At 39.0% G+C, this 17,314-nt stretch overlaps 1 protein-coding gene across 4 annotated transcripts in view; it reads left to right on the top strand.

The window, feature by feature from the left end:
- The window catches only part of CPNE3 (copine 3), a 33,195-nt gene extending 16,199 nt beyond the window's left edge, over positions 1 to 16,996 (top strand). For all 4 annotated transcript variants that reach the window (XM_075743768.1, XM_075743769.1, XM_075743770.1 and 1 more), the window contains 9 exons: positions 1,858 to 1,956; positions 4,617 to 4,703; positions 7,252 to 7,311; positions 8,223 to 8,356; positions 8,808 to 8,862; positions 8,966 to 9,017; positions 9,660 to 9,793; positions 12,278 to 12,514; positions 13,976 to 16,996. In XM_075743768.1, the coding sequence (XP_075599883.1) occupies positions 1,858 to 1,956; positions 4,617 to 4,703; positions 7,252 to 7,311; positions 8,223 to 8,356; positions 8,808 to 8,862; positions 8,966 to 9,017; positions 9,660 to 9,793; positions 12,278 to 12,514; positions 13,976 to 14,086 (969 nt within the window). In that variant the 3' untranslated portion in view covers positions 14,087 to 16,996. The remainder of the gene's footprint in view (positions 1 to 1,857; positions 1,957 to 4,616; positions 4,704 to 7,251; positions 7,312 to 8,222; positions 8,357 to 8,807; positions 8,863 to 8,965; positions 9,018 to 9,659; positions 9,794 to 12,277; positions 12,515 to 13,975) is intronic.
- The last annotated feature ends 318 nt before the right edge of the window (positions 16,997 to 17,314 follow it).

Below are 17,314 nucleotides of genomic sequence, written 5' to 3'. Positions count from 1 at the left end.
GAATGTGAGCCTTTCATCTGGAGCAAGCATGCCTAGTTCCGCTGGGGAAAATATATATGCAATTTTATCACATGGTTCGTTAGCGCTATTGTGTGTCCAGGAGAGCACACACGGAACAAAAGTAGTATTTCTGTCTTGCCTGGAGTAAGTATTGAAAATTGGCTTACGTGGGTCAAATATATCAGGCTAGACAAACTTTAATCCCTTTAAAAGGAAAAAGAAATAACTGTGCTGTGAGCAGGTATCATAACTTTTGGCTCAGGAAATTTCTTCAGTTTTAAATTTCAGGTACTGAAGCACTTGGCTGAGTATTTGATTGGCTTAATTTATGGCAGTCAAAAGAATTTTTACATAGCCTCTACCATGAACATTAGTCTGTTGGTACTGTGACTGCTTGTAGGAGATTTAAGTTGCTATTCAGTGCATGTGCATGCATTTTATTTATTAGTGCATTCAAAATGTTGTAGGAGTAGTGCAAACCGCAATGCAGAGGCATGTTCTGCACAGTATGGAACTTGCAATCTACACATCATATTTTGTACTTCAACATTACTGTTTGTTTTCAGAAAGTTAATTCCTCTCAGAAACTCAGGTGTGTGTTGAAGCTGTTTGTTTTACTTTGTTATTCTGAAATGAAATGGGCAAGTAATTCAATTCTTGCATATGGCATAGAATTTTTTCACTCTGGAAAGACAGATGTGAAAATAGCTGTTCAGTTTAAGCCATATATATTCAGAAAAAATTTTCTTAAAGTTGATGTTTTGATTCTAAATAATGGGGGATTCCTACTTTGACTATTTATTGTTATTATTTATAATAATAATTATTATTACATTATTTTAATTTGTTTTCCTGTGATTTGATTAAGTTAGCTAGCATGTCTGTGTTGCTAAACTGAAATGAAGTATCAGAGGTGGATGGAATTAGCATATGCTATTATAGAGAAATACCCAGCTTTTTATCTAGAAAGGCAGTTGGAACACATTCATAAGTTGAGTTTTTAAAAACTAAAATCGAGGACACTGTAAGGTTAAAGTAAAAGTGGTAAAATGATGCTCGCTCAAAATAATAGGTTCTCAAACAGAAAAAAAGTTTATTTTTCACTTGTTCTGCCTTCTTTGGTGGGTTGAGGTGTTAAAAGATGAGTTGATTGAATAGTAAAACTTAGCATTAAACACTGAATACAGGAAAAGAGGGGTTTTTAGTTGACATTCAGATCCATGAAGTGTGGATCATGGTGAGTGTTTAAATTTGCTAATATTAAAAAAAAATAAAAAAATTCAGGTCTTGTTTCTAGACTTAGGGTTGAACCTTCATATACTTTATTAATCTTCAAGATAATTCAGAATTTAAAAGTAATAAAAAAGTATTAATAAAACTCTTGTGGTCACTGAATAACTGATTTACTAAGTTTTTTAGCTGGGTGCTCAGAGGTAGTCAAATTTCCTTAATACCTCCAAAAACCAAAAGTGTCTTAATCCATTATGACAATAAAAAAACCTACAGATTGTTTTCCTACTCTTCCCAACACCCCTCATTCCCCAAATGAGCTCAATATAATTGATGTTACCTGCTCGTGTGGGACCTGACACTGCTCAGTATCCTTGTCTCTCCTGCACTTCAGTGGAAGATATGATCTGAAATTGGGTATATTAACTTTTACCCAGTCTTAATCTGTAATTTTTAGATGCAACTCTATGCAATTCCAAGACTGCAACATGAGAAAAACTCCATGATATAAGAAATTTAGGAATGTTTTGGATGTTCAGGTTTGCCTAAACTAGAAATGCCAGTGCAGTGTTTATTGCTTTTGTAGGACCATTTCTGTTACTAACACTGAATAATGCTTCATTTTAGGTTGAGTGTTACGACTACGATAGTGATGGGTCTCATGATCTTATAGGAAGTTTCCAAACTACGATGTCGAAACTGAAGGAAGCATCTCGGTCCTCACCTGTAAGTCTTACATAGTCTAAGCTGCCTGTGTGATTTTGATAAGCTGTTTTATTCATTTCGGTGGAAAACTTACGTCACTTGATTTGGAGGTATCAAAGTTGTGTTGGGCTACGCCTTAAAAATGCTACTGCAGTTGAGGCTGACTCAGCATTTACACTACACATCCACTTTCCTGGGATTAATATCTTGGCTACAATTTTCAATACCACATAGCTAAATACCTACCATCAGCACAAAACCCTGAATGCAGTACAAATTTCACTGCAGTTAAAAGACCAAAACTTGTAGGGCTTGGATTTTTTTTTCCCAGATTTTACTCCTTTATTTTCAAGTATGGCACTTACCAACTGCCATGCATACTTTAGTGAATATGAAAAAAATCAACATTTATGCCACTGCACAAAAATGCAACTGAATGTATTATATTACGTGGCTCTTCTTTAAGGTGAAGTTACCCTTCCTGTTCTTATGAGCTATAACAATTTGCAAACCTTTTAATGGACAAGGTTTACATTTAGAAGAAGAAAGGTGGCATAGCAACCTTAACATACAAGACTTTGTTTTATGGACGTGTATGTTTTCAAAATATTTTACCATCTTTTCCTTTAATTCTGTAAACCTGCAGAACTCTCTTGCATTAGTAATAAAGGGATATATTGTGTTCCTGCTTGTACTTCTCTAACATCTTGAGTGTTGCATTTGTACTAAATTCTTCAGAGCTGTTGAATATGAAGAGTCAACCTTGACTGTAGTGGGCTTTTTGATTGCTGCTTTGTGCCCTGCCATGCTTTTCGTTTAGATACCTGTTTCTGAATTCGCCTCTTAAAGCTTTATATTGTTTGTAAGGAATTCTGGACTTGTATGCATGTAATTCATATGCCGCCTAGTTGGAGCTCTTTTTCTCATTTTTTCTAGATTTTCAGGGACCAGATAGTATCAGTTTAGCTTTCAATATGGACAGTGATCCTTCTTGTTATTGTAATTAAAGTGTGCAAAAAATAAATCGGGGAGTAGGAGGATTTCATAAAATAATTTTTTTCTGCTTTTTTAATGAAGATTTTATGATTCTTTTAAGATGTGTGGTTGGCTTTTTTAAAGTTGCACTTTTGTTATAGACACAACGTAGCAGGTTTGTATGTTCATGTTTTCAAGCACATATTTTTTTTGTAAGAACCATGATAGTGAGTTTCTGTGTGGTGTTAAGTGTGTTGTGTAAAGGCTTCTTGAGATTGCAAATACCTATTTTCATTGCTCACCTAGTACCATAATAGGTGCAATTCTCTTTTGAATTTAAAGAAAAATTATTTTAAGTTATAATCTGCCTGTGCTGGTTTTGGAAATGCTTTAAGAAAATTGTTTTCAGGAGAACTGTGTCTATGCTTACTCTAAGTAACTTTTTGCTGTGTCAGTAAGATGAAGCGAAGAAAAGAGACAACACAAATGATGTGCTCCAGGTTTCTTCTACTTTTAATAGAAACTAACCTATAGTCCCGCATAATCTGATTAATAATGTCTGTAAAATATTTCCAGTGCACATTAGAATTTGACTTTCTATACTCCAAGTGTGATCTTTAGTTACTCTCACAATTCTGACATCAGTTGCACCTGTGGGATTTGGCACAACCTCTTTCAAGTTTACTTGAAAGCCAGCGTGGGCGTGACTTATCCTCAATTGCTGAAAAAGCTGATCTTATATGACTGGAGTGAACGGGTGTCTTTTCTCTGGAGAATTTATGATTTTTCTTTTTGTTTCCCCCTTCCCTTAAGGTGTATCTTCCCCCCAGGCATGCTGTTAGTGTGCTCTGCTTGGAGGATTATGAAATGTAGTTGAAAGATTGCACATGCTATGTGTCCCATGACCGTTATTAGTCAGTATGTCACCAATTGACATAGTAGAAAAACAAGTCCCTGAAAGACAATTTCCATCAAGTAGAAGTGATGCTGGTGATGAAATGTCCAAAAAAGAGAAGGTAAAGAAGAGGCATGCTGACTTCTCAGGTGGTGTCCTTGTTAGTGCATTTGTTTGCTTGAGATTAATTGCAAGATCATTTTTTAAAAATTAACTTAAACCAAAGCAGCAGAACCTGTTTCTGGCCCAGAGCCAGAAGGCATGTCTGGAATACGTCATCAGGCTCCTTATGCACCAGACACACTGCATCATGCCATCATGACTGTATGATGGCAGGAGCTGCTTAACCTGGCTAGCTGTTGATTTGCACTTGGAGGTTAAGTTATTGGTTTAGTTGATGAAGCCTCAACAACTGATTATGGAAAGCTTAAACCTGTAACTCTATTTCATACATTACTGTCACAGCTGCTGGAAACAGTGATGCTTTGAATGAATCACTATGTCTTTACCAAAAAGAAAGTTGTTAGCAGTATCCTCAGAGGGAAAATGGTACAGAATTTCATTGTCTGGCTGAAATACAGTTGTCTAAACGAACGTTTTTGTCAGCTTTTGGGTAAGAGAGGATTTCTGTCTTGATAATGGGATTTTTCTTGCTGATTTTGGGCAGGCTGGGTTTAATTTTGCTTGATAGTGAAATAAACAGCATTTTTAATAGAGGGCCAAAGTAGCAGTCCTACAATAAAGAATTTTTAAATTCGTTGCATAAATTATATTTATAGTCCTTTTGTTGGTTTTGTTTGCATTCATGCAGGTTGAATTTGAGTGCATCAATGAAAAGAAAAGACAGAAGAAAAAAACTTATAAAAACTCTGGCATTGTGAGCGTTAAGCACTGTGAGGTCAGTAATATATTCCAGTATGACTCTGGTTTTAAGCGTTCAGGCATAACAACTCTCATCTAGTATGCCTTCACCCTCAAACTGCAAGAAACTCTAAAATGTCTGAAAGTTCTAGACACAATAAATATTTAAGGGCTCTGATTCATGTAAGAAGACAGATCATAGAATGGTTTGGGTTGGAAGGGACCTCAAAGACCATCTAGTTCCAACCCCCCTGCCATGGGCAGGGACACCCTCCACTAGACCACGTTGCCCAAAGCCCCATCCAGCCTGGCCTTGAACACTTCCAGGGAGGGGGCATCCACAGCTTCTCTGGGCAACCTGTTCCAGTGCCTCACCACCCTCACAGTAGAGAATTTCTTCCTAATATCTAATCTGAATCGACCTCTTTCAGTTTAAACCCATTCCCCCTTGTCCTGTCACTACACTCCCTCATAAACAGTCCCTCTCCAGCTTTCCTGTAGGCCTCTTTCAGGTACTAGAAGGCCACAATTAGATCTCCCCGGAGCCTTCTTTTCTCCAGGCTGAATAACACCAACTCAGCCTGTCCTCATAGGAGAGGTGCTCCAGCCCTCCGATCAGCTTCATGGCCCTCCTCTGGACTCGCTCCAACAGCTCCATCGTCCTTCTTATGTTGGGGCCCCCAGAGCCGGATGCAGTACTCCAGGTGGGGTCTCACCAGAGTGGAGTAGAGGGGCAGGATCACCTCCCTCGACCTGCTGGTCACACCTCTTCTGATGCAGCCCAGGACGTGGTTGGCTTTCTGGGCTGCAAGCACACATTGCCAGCTCATGTTGAGCTTCTCATCAATCAATAACCCCAAGTGCTTCTCCTCGGGGCTGCTTTCAATCCATTCCCTGCCCAGCCTGTAGTTGAACTTCACGCGGTTCACACGGGCCCACCTCTCGAGCCTGTCAAGGTCCCTCTGGATGGCATCCCTTCCCTCCAGCGTGTTGACCACACCATACAGCTTGGTGTTGTCAGCAAAGTTATTGAGGGTGTGCTTAGTTCCACTGTCCATGCCGCTGACAAAGATGTTGAACAGTGCTGGTCCCACTACCGACCCCTGAGGAACAGCACTCGTCACTGATCTGCACTTGGACATTGAGCCATTCATCACAACTCTTTGAGTGCGACCATCCAGCCAATTCCTTATCCACCGAGTGGTCCATCTCCAATTTAGAGACAAGGATGTCATGCAGGACAGTGTCAAATGCCTTGCACAAGTCCAGGTACACGACATCTCGCTCTTCCCTTGTCCACCAACACCGTAACCCTGTCACAGAAGGCCACCAAATCTGCCCTTAGTGAAGCCGTGCTGGCTGTCACCAATCACCTCATTATTTCCCATGCGCCTGAGCATAGTCTCCAGGAGGATCTGCTCCATGATCTTGCCAGGCACGGAGGTGAGACTGACCGGCCTGTAGTTCCCTGGGTCTTCCTTTTTCCTCTTCTTAAAAATGGGGGTTATGTTTCCCCTTTTTGCAGTGAGTGGAAACTTCACCGGACTGCCAGGACTTCTCAAATATCATGGAGAGTGGCCTGGCCACTTCATCCGCCAGTTCCCTCAAGACCTGCGGATACAACTCATCAGGTCCCATGGACTTGTGCACCTTCAGGTTCCCTAGATATTCTCGAACCTGATCTTCTCCTACAGTGGGTGGTTCTGCATTCTCCCAGTCCCTGCCTTTGCCTTCTGTGACCTGGGCGGTGTGGGTCAAGCACTTGCCAGTGAAGACTGAGGCAAAGAAGTCATTGAGCACCTCAGCCTTCTCCATATCCTGGGTAACCAGGTTGCCTGTTTCATTCCGGAGGGGACCCACATTTTCCCTCATCCTCCTCTTATCACTAACATACCTATAGAAGCTTTTCTTGTTGTCCTTAACATCCCTGGTCAGATTTAATTCTATCAGGGCTTTGGCTTTCCTAACCTGATCCCTGCCTGCTCGGACAGTTTCTCTGTATTCTTCCCAGGCTACCTGCCCTTGCTTCCACCCTCTGCAGGCTTCCTTTTTGTGTTTGACTTTGCCCAGGAGCTCCTTGTTCATCCATGGGGGCCTCTTGGTGTTTTTGCTTGACTTCCTCTTGGTTGGGATGCATTGCTTCAGGTTGACACCTGAATCATGTATCTGTTCTCCCCATCCTCTCACTTTCTCTTAAAGATGCCACCTATATGGCAAAAGCCGCTTAGCAATTTGTAAGGCCATTCCTGAACTGCTGCATTTCCCAACTCATTGTTTTATGGTAAATTAAAATCTGGTAAGTCTGTCATAATATGTTGGTTTATAAATTATGGCAGCTTTTGGAGCTGCTTTGTTGTCTGCCTGTAACTGTGTAAATGGCCTGATTCTGATGCATTGTGTGATGGCAAACACTGTAAATATCCTCACTGCAGTGGGTGAGTTGGTGGGATATCTATAATGTAAAAGTAGTGCTTTGGATAGGTGAAGATAACAAATCTGGAACATCAAAATTTGCTCCAATAATACGTACTGGTTTTCTCCTATTAAAAAAAAAGTTAATTTCTATCTTTAACTTCTATTTTTAGATCATAGTAGAATGCACATTCCTTGATTACATCATGGGTGGGTGTCAGCTGAATTTCACAGTAAGTTAAATCATTTTTATAAAGTAGCTTTTGAGTTTTGGAGCAAACTGACATATATCATTGATTGCCTGTGCTCTTCATTTGATTATTGTATTTATTTATTTTTTGTTGTGTACCATGGAGGGGAGGAAGCTATTTTGCCAGAGTCCATCTAGCCTGTTTAGGAAAAATTATTTTTTTTATTCATGGCACAAAAGTTCTGAACCTGTAGTTATGTTTGTTAGGAACTAGCTGAGCTGTGTGAATGGAGACCAAGGAGAAATGTACAGATTTACTTCAAGTTTCCTTTTCATAAGGGTTCTTCCCGTCCTGCATCACCCCAACCAAAGATTTTACTTTTGCCTTTGGTGGTTTTCAAGACCCTTTGCTTAATGAAAGCAACATACAGAAGCCATCATATGGGTTTGGACCCTTGAGTTACTTAATTCATGAACCAAATGCAGCACAAATAACAGTAAGATATCTTTACCTTGGTAATATGTCTCATCACCAAAGCAGAGAAAATTCATTGAGGTCAGAGGAAGAACTATCTAGGGTTCTGTGGTGTCTGGCTAGTTGTACTTCTGAGACGAAAGATGTGTATGGCAAGAAACAAGATGAAATTCATTTAATAGCTATTGAAGAGCTGCTGTGAATGGTAACTGAAAGTAAACAAGGTGAAAACCTGACAGATGAAAGTCGTTTCAGCCCTTCTGAGAGATGCAGAGTTTCTGCTGGTTTTGGAGTGGTGTTCCTTTAAGAGCGTTAATACTTTAAGAAACCTGCATCAAAGTATTATGCCTGTTAGATTTGTAGGTGTCCTGGTAACTACTATTTACAACTCTTTTTTGATTTTCACTTTGGCTTTGCCAGAGATAAGTAACCTAATTTTACTTCTAACAGCAATTTGATACAAATATTGCATTTGACAGGTGGGGATAGATTTTACAGGCTCCAATGGAGACCCTCGCTCTCCAGACTCTCTGCATTACCTTAGCCCTAATGGAGTTAATGAATACCTAACAGCCATTTGGTCTGTTGGAATGGTCATTCAAGATTACGATGCGTAAGTTTTAGGTTTTTATTTAAATCATTTTTTGGATGTGTGTATATTTTTGTGGTAGTTTCTTAAGCCAGTGTTGAAGATGCCAACAGATGTATTGGAATAAAACTTCTGAGCAGAGATGTAGAGCTAAAAAAGACTTCATAATCACTGCACAATCACATAATCACAAGCAGAAGCTTGTGTTTACAGCAGACAAGCAAGGCTTTTCATCTGTGATGTAAAGAGCAGCATTAATTTAAATAAATGCTTGATTTCTTGCCAATTTGGTGTGAAAAAACAGTTTTGGTCCTAGAAACAATTACAGGGGAACTTCCATTATATATTGACTCTTAATGTTTAATAAAGAGCATTTTTAATGATCAAAAGCAGCACTGATTAGCTAAACTTACTGAGTTGTGACAGCTTTTAAAGGAAGGCACTCACTTCATTTTCTTTTAAATTGCTTTTTTAGAGATAAGATGTTTCCAGCTTTTGGATTTGGTGCGCAAATTCCTCCTTCCTTTCAGGTAATGGAATATGTAAATGCACTATATAAGACAACTAAAAGGGCTTATTTCAGGAAGAGATTGTATATACAGTCCTGACTATGTCTTTTTTTTGTATTGACAGGTGTCACATGAGTTCCCATTAAATTTTAACCCATCAAACCCATTCTGTAATGGTAAGTCTGAGAAAGTGACATCAGACCTAGAAAATAAAACGTCTAAGGGGAAGGGATAAAAACACTTCAAGGGTGAACTGCAAAGCATGTTGTTCTAATTAAATGATGAGTTCATTCATGTAGCAGGAAACAATTTTATAACTGATTCTTAGCTATTAGAAATCGCATTTGGTCTTCTGTAATGATTCATGAAAGAAGTGTTTTAACCAGCTAGGGCACAGTACAGGTAAGCTGGGAACGGTTCTCTCATGTAGTCCAACCACTTCATTCTACTTCGCTGCTGGTGTGGAGTTGTCTAGTTTGAGTATGATGCTGCTAGTGCCTGTTCAACATGGCCTCCCTGATCACGCTGCTAACTGCCACAAGCTGCTAGGCAAAAAGAACTGTTGTAATTCAGTTAGACTCACTTGTGCATACAGTATTTGGCGTTTCTAGTCACATAAAGCCAAGAGTGTTGTGTGCATTAAGCGTTGGTCAAGCTGAAGGCCTCTGTTGTTCACGAATAATTTTCTTTATCATTGTTAGTTTTAAATCTTTGCATTGTCACTTTAAATAACTGATATAGACAGTGTTTTAGGAAGATTGAGTGCTTCAAAATATTTTAACATGAAAAAATTAATATGATCTATTTGTGTTTTCTAGGAATCCAGGGCATTGTTGACGCATATCGGGCTTGTCTTCCTCAAGTGAGGTTATATGGGCCAACAAATTTTTCTCCAATTATAAATCATGTGGCAAGATTTGCTGCTGCAGCTACACAACAGAAAATGGCATCTGTAAGTTCTTTATGGTAAAGAATAGTAATTTTCGTACTTTTTTTCTTTCCAGTCTAGTTTATGAATACTGTTTTTCTCTTTTAAGCTTGTAAGTGTACTTGTTTTGACAGCTTGCCAGTTACCTTGTGAATTGATGTTTGGTAGCCTTAAAACGAGATAAAAGCAGACTGATTTGTCCTCTATAGGCAGATAAGAGCATTCCTCCCATTCACAAGCCCTGGTCCTTATATAAGCGGGACTTGAACCATTCTGGCATCTGTTGGAAGGGCAACACAGCAGAGCGCAAGCAATCCAGGAAGTTCCTGGAATGTGTTGATGATCACTTCCTCCTCCAAGTGATAGAGGAGCCCACAAGGAGAGGTGCCATGCTGGACCTTGTTCTCACCAATAAGGAGGGCCTGGTAGGGGATGTGAAGCTCAAGGGCAGCCTTGGCTGCAGTGACCACAAAATGGTGGTTCAAGATCCTCAGGGCAGCGAGGAGGGCGTGCAGCAAGCAAGAAGTCCCTGGACTTCAGGAGAGCAGACTTTGGCCTCTTCAGGGATCTGCTTGGTAGAACACCATGGGGCAAAGCCCTGGAAGGAAGAGGGGCCCAAGGCAGCTGGCTAATATTCAAGGGTCACCTCCTCCAAGCTCAGAAGCGATGCATCCCAACAAAAATCTCTTGCAGTGCTATACAGTGTTTAAAGTCTAATTAAAACCTTTCCATATAGGAAAGTGATTTAACCTCAGCTGAGGAACATCAGCTAGACCTTGTTTCACATCAGATAGCTGAGACAGAAAATTAAGGTAGGTAACAAAGAAATGGAGGATATAGCTCCTGATGCCTAGGTACCACCATAGATAATTAATTGTCCTTACTGTAAAGCTTTAGGTGCTGTGTGTGCCGTGCTTTCCTCCATATTAAAATTGTGTGTGTGAGTTGTCAACTATATTAAGAAGTAGGAAGTCTGAAGAGCAAGTCTTGAGTATCGAATCAGATAATAATCCATGCAAGTTCAGCAAATCTGTATATATATCCTAAATCATTGATGACAGCAAATACTGGATTCTTAGACGTCATGTAAAATCAGAAAATAAGATCAGCTATTTTTGCATATAAAAGTACCTCTGGAAACCAATTTGGGAAAGAGCTATGGATTTTTATATGCCAGGTGGTTTATGAAGTTTTGCCTTGGTAGTAACTGTCATCAATATATATATTAGGAAAGTAGCAAAATCTCTTGTACTTTTTTTTTTTTCCTGAGAGTGCAATATGCCTAGCAAGAGGTTTTATTTTTTCTGCCTGAAAGGATGTATGGAAGAAATTTTGCTGCCTTGCCTTTTAATGCATATCGTAGATAGTTTGGATTGGGTTTTGGTTTTGTTTTGGTTTTTTTTTTTCCCCCAGTATGGGGGAAGTATAAGAGAGAAATAAATCCAATGTGATGTACTAGCATGCATGTGATGTCATAGCCTTCTCAGATCATGATTGTTTTGTAGGCATTCTTGCTGGAGTAGGGGAATGGAGTGGTGGGGAGCAATGAGAAAAGGTGATACTTGAACACAGGAGACAAGGGAATACCAATTATTTTGAAGGCAGATAAGGGAAGATGGGAAGCAAGGAACTGAAGAGAAATACTTCTAAGAATATTGGAAGTACCTTTGGAACTTGAATTTGTGCTGCTCAGTAATCATATGAAACGAACCAAGTGAGAGAAGACAGATGTCCAAAAAGTGCTTGATAGTTTCTGAATTCTGTACTTCTAGGTTGTTCTTGATACTTCAATCCAGAACAGAGACTAAGATGCCAACTTGTAGAAGCCCTGGCAGTATAGTAGAAGCAACTCAAGTGGTACTTGAATAAATTACTGAAGTAGTGCAAGGTGGTCTCAGGTGCCTTGGTAATTAACTTCATAAAGCAGCTAGAAAACATGATTAAAGGAATTTGAAAATGAGCATGCTGTTTTTCAGCACAAAAAGATGTGCTTTAATCTATGTTTAGGATTTTGGGGGATGCACTGAAAACATGAAAGCCTGTTCAACTACCCTTGGTACCCTTCTTAACTAAACAAAGCAAAGGGTAGCCTTTCATAAAGGTATCAATAGACTAGAAGGCAAATAAATACAAGTTTCACAGGTGTTTTCTGTCTAAAACCTCAACAAACTGCCTTCTATCCCAGGACAAATACTTGGAAGATAGGTTAACGGTTGGTTTGTGTAGGGATTTTGGAGAAGAGAAAGGCCATACCACTGGGTTTTTGGGAGGTGGCTGTTTAAAGATGACTTATTTTAAAAGATTGATTATTTTATCCTTGTAAATTTTATTCGGACTGTACAGAGGAAGCCTGACCACAATTTAGATGTCTGATTGTAAAGTTCAGTGAGCATATTGAACATGCTCAAAATGACAACAGTATGTAGTCTGTATGTGCCTTTTTCTAAGTGTACATGCCTACATGTTTTCTATTTCTTTGTCATAACATGGTGTTTATTGATTTGACAGCAATACTTTGTACTTCTGATCATAACGGATGGTGTGATAACAGACCTTGATCAAACTCGAACTGCCATAGTTAATGCTTCGAAATTGCCCATGTCCATTATCATTGTTGGTGTTGGAGGAGCAGACTTTGATGCTATGGAGTTTCTCGATGGTGACAATGGCGTTCTTAGGTCCTCATCAGGAGAATCAGCTGTCAGAGACATTGTCCAGTTTGTGCCGTTCAGGAAGTTCCAGAACGTAAGTAATCTTAATGGTATGCTTAATAAATATTGTAGAGGTGTGCTGGGTTTGCTAGGACATCCTTAGTCCTAAGCTTTTGAACTCTGAAGTCTGAGATAAGTCTTTATCAAATGCTAAAAATAAAAAAAAAGGACATAAGACTTCAGCATCTGTACAATTTCCTTTACGTGAGCTGATTCATGTTTAAAAAGACTCCATTTCTAGTCTGAGCACTGCATTTCTGACAAGCTGCTGCAGGGGAACGACCTTTGTAAATCTCTCTCAGACTTGATTAAAAAAATGGATGTGGTTTTCATATGGGAGGAGAAACTTACTGTGATCTTGTTCTTAGGGAAAAGTGGTTTTTTATTGTGGATGCCCACTTGTAAATGTGGGTTAGTCTCAGATTTTAGTGCAGTGTTAAAATTCAAGACTAAATTGGGGACGTCATAATCAGTAGAAATTGTGTGTGGGCACAATTGTGCTGATAGTTTTCATTAAAACAATTATACAAAAAAAAATAGGCGGTGAAAGAATGGAGTCCTGATTTTTTTTTCTTGCTGTAGAACACAATAAAATATGCACAGGTTAATATAGTCTGGCCTTTAAATGTTATATCACTGAAAAAAGTTGATTAAAAAAACCCCACCAAACACCAAAGCTTCCTCAGTATGGGGAAGATAAGATCAATATTTTTATTTCCATCCTAGTATGTTCTAATTTTATTGTGTTTCCTAATATTAACCCTGTTAATAATACTACTTATGCCTCCTTATTTTGTCTTTGTATTTTTATTTTTGATACAAGTTCTTTGTTTAATCTCAGAGCAACACAGGCAAACTGAAAGGAGAAAGAGAGCAACATCAATACAGAATATGCTTACTTGAACAATGCACTTGGATGTAGATTAACTAAGGTCAATATTCAGTATAAAACTATATATTCAAATGCTTTCAGTTTCTAAATAAGGGTTGTTGTTTTTTTTCTCATGGATACTTAGTGTTACAGTAAAGCCAGTATCTAGAAGAGCTCCTCTCTGTGGATGGCACTGGGTGCAGAAGGTTGCAGATGATTAGACGAGCCCCCGAAGGGTCACCTTAAGCAGATAGTGGAAGTGTGTTTACATGGCTGAAGTTAGAAGTCTGCACAGTGTGCGCATGTATTTCATATGACAAAAGTTATCTTCAGGCACGGCAGCCCTGTGCACACCCAGCTCCTGTTACTTCAGTGGAGCAAGGCAGCCAGCTGGTTCCTGGTAATAGGAACGAGAAGGTAAAGGTGTCAGGGAAGCTTCCATCTGTTCCACAAAGGTGCTCTGTAAAATGTCAGACTTTACATTGGCGTAGTAGAGGAGGTGCTTATTAGCTGTCTTAGGATCTCCGTTGACAGTTGGTGGAAACTGAAACTTGGTGTTCTTTTTTTGTTTGTTTGTTTGTTTTTTGTTTGTTTGTTGTGTTTTTGGTGGGGTTTTTTTGTAAGTCTCCAAAAGAAGCTCTGGCACAGTGTGTCCTGGCAGAAGTCCCTCAGCAAGTGGTGAACTATTTCAGCACCTACAAACTGCAACCTCCCAAGAATCCTGCTGCAAAGTGAATGGGCTGAGCAGGGGAGCTGAGACAGTGCGTGCTTCGCTTGCTGCATCTACAGACTTCGGTTCTCAAGATACTTCTGTATACATGTATACACACGCTTCTCCATGGTAATGTCTGTTAGTTTTTGCCTGCAAATCACTTTGCCAAGTGTGCCTTTCAAGGGCCAAAATTGTAATTGTGTTAATATTTGACATTGATTTGAGAGAGAGGGCTTACATGGGTGCATTTTAATTTGAAAAAGAGTTGGGGGAAAAAAAAAAGTTTGAATATGCAGAGAGAAGTGGCAGAACGACTGCAAGTGGAACAGCTGCCTGTTTGATAAATATTGCCAGTGTGAGTGTTCAGTGGCTTTTGTGGGAATCAGCACTGAGGAGTGCGGTTTCTCAGTGACCGTAAAACCAGTCAGAAACAAAAAAGAGTGTATAGCCCCAGCAAGCAGATAAAAGTTGGTATGTGCTTCAACAAATTTGGAATACTTGAGGCTTCTGTGTCTACTAAGTCACGAAAACAAAATTTTGTCACAGGAGATGCATAATTAGACAAGTGCCAGAACATAGTGCAAAGGCCCTCCTTGCACGCCTACTTCACATTTGCAACTTCAGTGCCTTTGGCCAATGCCTGGGATTCAGGGCTGTGTGAACATGAGCCAAACAAGTCATTAAAGTATATATTCTTTTATAGCATGCAATCTCTTAAGGTAGTACAGGGGTAACTAGGGGGAATCAAGGTAACGTCTCAGAAGAGTACTATTGACCTTTGAGGCTACTACTGTAAAGGCTGTACGATATGTTTCAGTGTACACTATGCTGGAAAATGGGAACCCCAGATTTTATTTTAGTTGGAGTTTTGTTTTGGGGTTTTTTCCGTAAATCAGTCATGACTATTGATTTTTTTAAAAGGGCTTTTTGTGCAGTGGGAATTCACTTTTCAGTTAAAAAGTTTTCTCTGATTTATTACTGCATATTTTCAAGTTAAGACAGTTCTTGAAAGTGCTACCTAATTTATATTGGCTTTGTCATAGTTTGATTCATGCTTTTTCATGAGCTCACTAATGAAAAGTGCCTGCAAAAAGACCCCAATCTTCCCTCTTTCTTCCCAGTAGGAGGATCTAAGAAAGTCTCTAACCTCTAATCCCGTAATCATACTGTGTTTCTCTAGGGCAAACAATTTCTGGTTTATTTTCTTGGCTTGAGTTTTCACCATTTACACCAAGTGTAAATCATGTGTTTGCTTAGGGGACAGATGAAGCTTTCTTGTCTCCCAGTTGCATACTGCTTGCAGAGGATCTCTTCTCATCCTGTCAGTGTGTGTAACGTAAGTGGATGTCAAGGTCTCATTTACCACCTCCAGAATGTCCATCTTGAATATAATTTTGTAGTTTCACATTTGAAGTAGTTTCAAGTTAGACATCCAGCTGATTTTGGATGGTCTAGCTATAACATGTAAGAACAGAATGGACTAACACCAAATTTAGCATACTTGGGGCACTCAAGATTACATCAGGTCATAGTGTATGTGACTTTGTATGTGACTCTCTTTAGTTGCTGGAGCTGTTCTGTGTGGTTTATTTTTTTTTCCAAACATGTATAATCCTGTCAGAAATATGAATTCACATTAACATTGATGGGTGAAAGATACGTGTATTGAGATTGTCTTGCACAACCTGTAAAACATACCAAATGTTTTGTAGATGGTTGATTAGTTATCAATCATGAATGAATATGTTATTCTCCACTCCATTTTCCTTGGTGGAAGGGGGTCCTAAATAGTTTCAGTAGTGGAATACTAAGAAAGAGGTTTTGTTTCATATTACGCTATCATTCTTCTTTTAAATCAAATTCATGTGTTTGTTTATTTAGAAATCTACAGTAATCTTTTTATCAGTGTAGTGCAGATGTGTTACTACTTTATATATAAAATTATAATGAAGTGTCATGCCAGATATGCAACACAAAATATTAAGATCAAGGAAGTAGTTACAATGAATCTAAATAGCGCTGCTGCAAATTGACAGTTTCATAGCTACATGCACCATGTACAGAGAGAACGGGATGCAGTATTAATGCTTTGTCTAGATTCATTGATGTGGATGGGTACTACTGATAGGAGTACAGGATACTACTGAAGTTGTCTGAGCTGTCTGCCAAAAATATAATGCTGCATCTGAGTTCTGTTACCAATTCTGTTTTGAGTTGCCATGGAAGTGTATTTAAATGCTTTTAAGTATGTTAATAGCTACTATTATACTAAATATCTGCTGCATATAAAATACATAACCCCCTTTGTATTCTGTACATAAATTCTGAGTTTCTACAGCAGAGAATTCATTATCTCTTATTGGAAAAGTGCCCCCCCCCCCCCCCCGCCCAGTGTTCCTCAAGCTTCGGGAACCTACTTCTCAGCATGCCCTATTCTGTGTAAAACAAAAGTGTTTCAGACTTGACAGGGACAAGAACCATTTTCCTGGTGTAATTCCTCTTAAAGGTGTACAGCAAAACAGCCTGTTGGAAAATTGCGAAACTTCCAAGCTAGGCTGAAGCAATATTCTGCATCAAGGGCTGCGGCAGATTGAGACAAGGGAGAGGGGAGTCATTTTGTTGTGTTGCCATTTTTTGTTTGTTTATTTTTACATGTAAAAAATGCCTTATTAGCTTGAGGGTGACAAAGCAAAATATTGTCAAAGTTTTGTAAAGTGAATGTGTTTGTAGGTCACTTGCACCACCTTGTGATAAAAGTGATGCATAGCAGTCTTCGTAATCAGATGCTTTTTGCCTTTTCATGGTCGTAATATATACATATGTACAGCAGAGAAAAATAACCTGTACCAGAATTTTTTACTTTCCTATGTATTTCAGTTCTGATGAAATTAACTGATTTACAATGCCTATGCATTAAAAACATAATTTCAGTATACTGTTGTACTTCAGTGTTTTCTGTGTATTGTTGAATGCTGCTTTGGCAGTTCCTATGATGAGTATTTCACAGGCTGAACAGCTCAGATTTATAACAAGTATTATCAGATGAGAGGAAAAATGCTTTTTAACTCAGTGGTTATGAGTGTGCCGTGTATATTTCGTAAAACATCACGTACAGGCTTTTAGCAACAAGATACTCTGAAACTGGATTGTTTCAGCAGTGACTGTTTCATGCTCTTTGCCACATTAGAGTTCCCATGCATGCTTATGTCATGCATAGCGATTTGGTTATTTTTAGTTTTCAAATACGTTGT

The sequence above is a fragment of the Balearica regulorum genome, chromosome 2, assembly GCF_011004875.1.
Source record: "Balearica regulorum gibbericeps isolate bBalReg1 chromosome 2, bBalReg1.pri, whole genome shotgun sequence".
NCBI classification, from domain to species: Eukaryota; Metazoa; Chordata; class Aves; order Gruiformes; family Gruidae; genus Balearica; species Balearica regulorum.
This window is presented reverse-complemented; position numbering and strand designations above follow the sequence as displayed.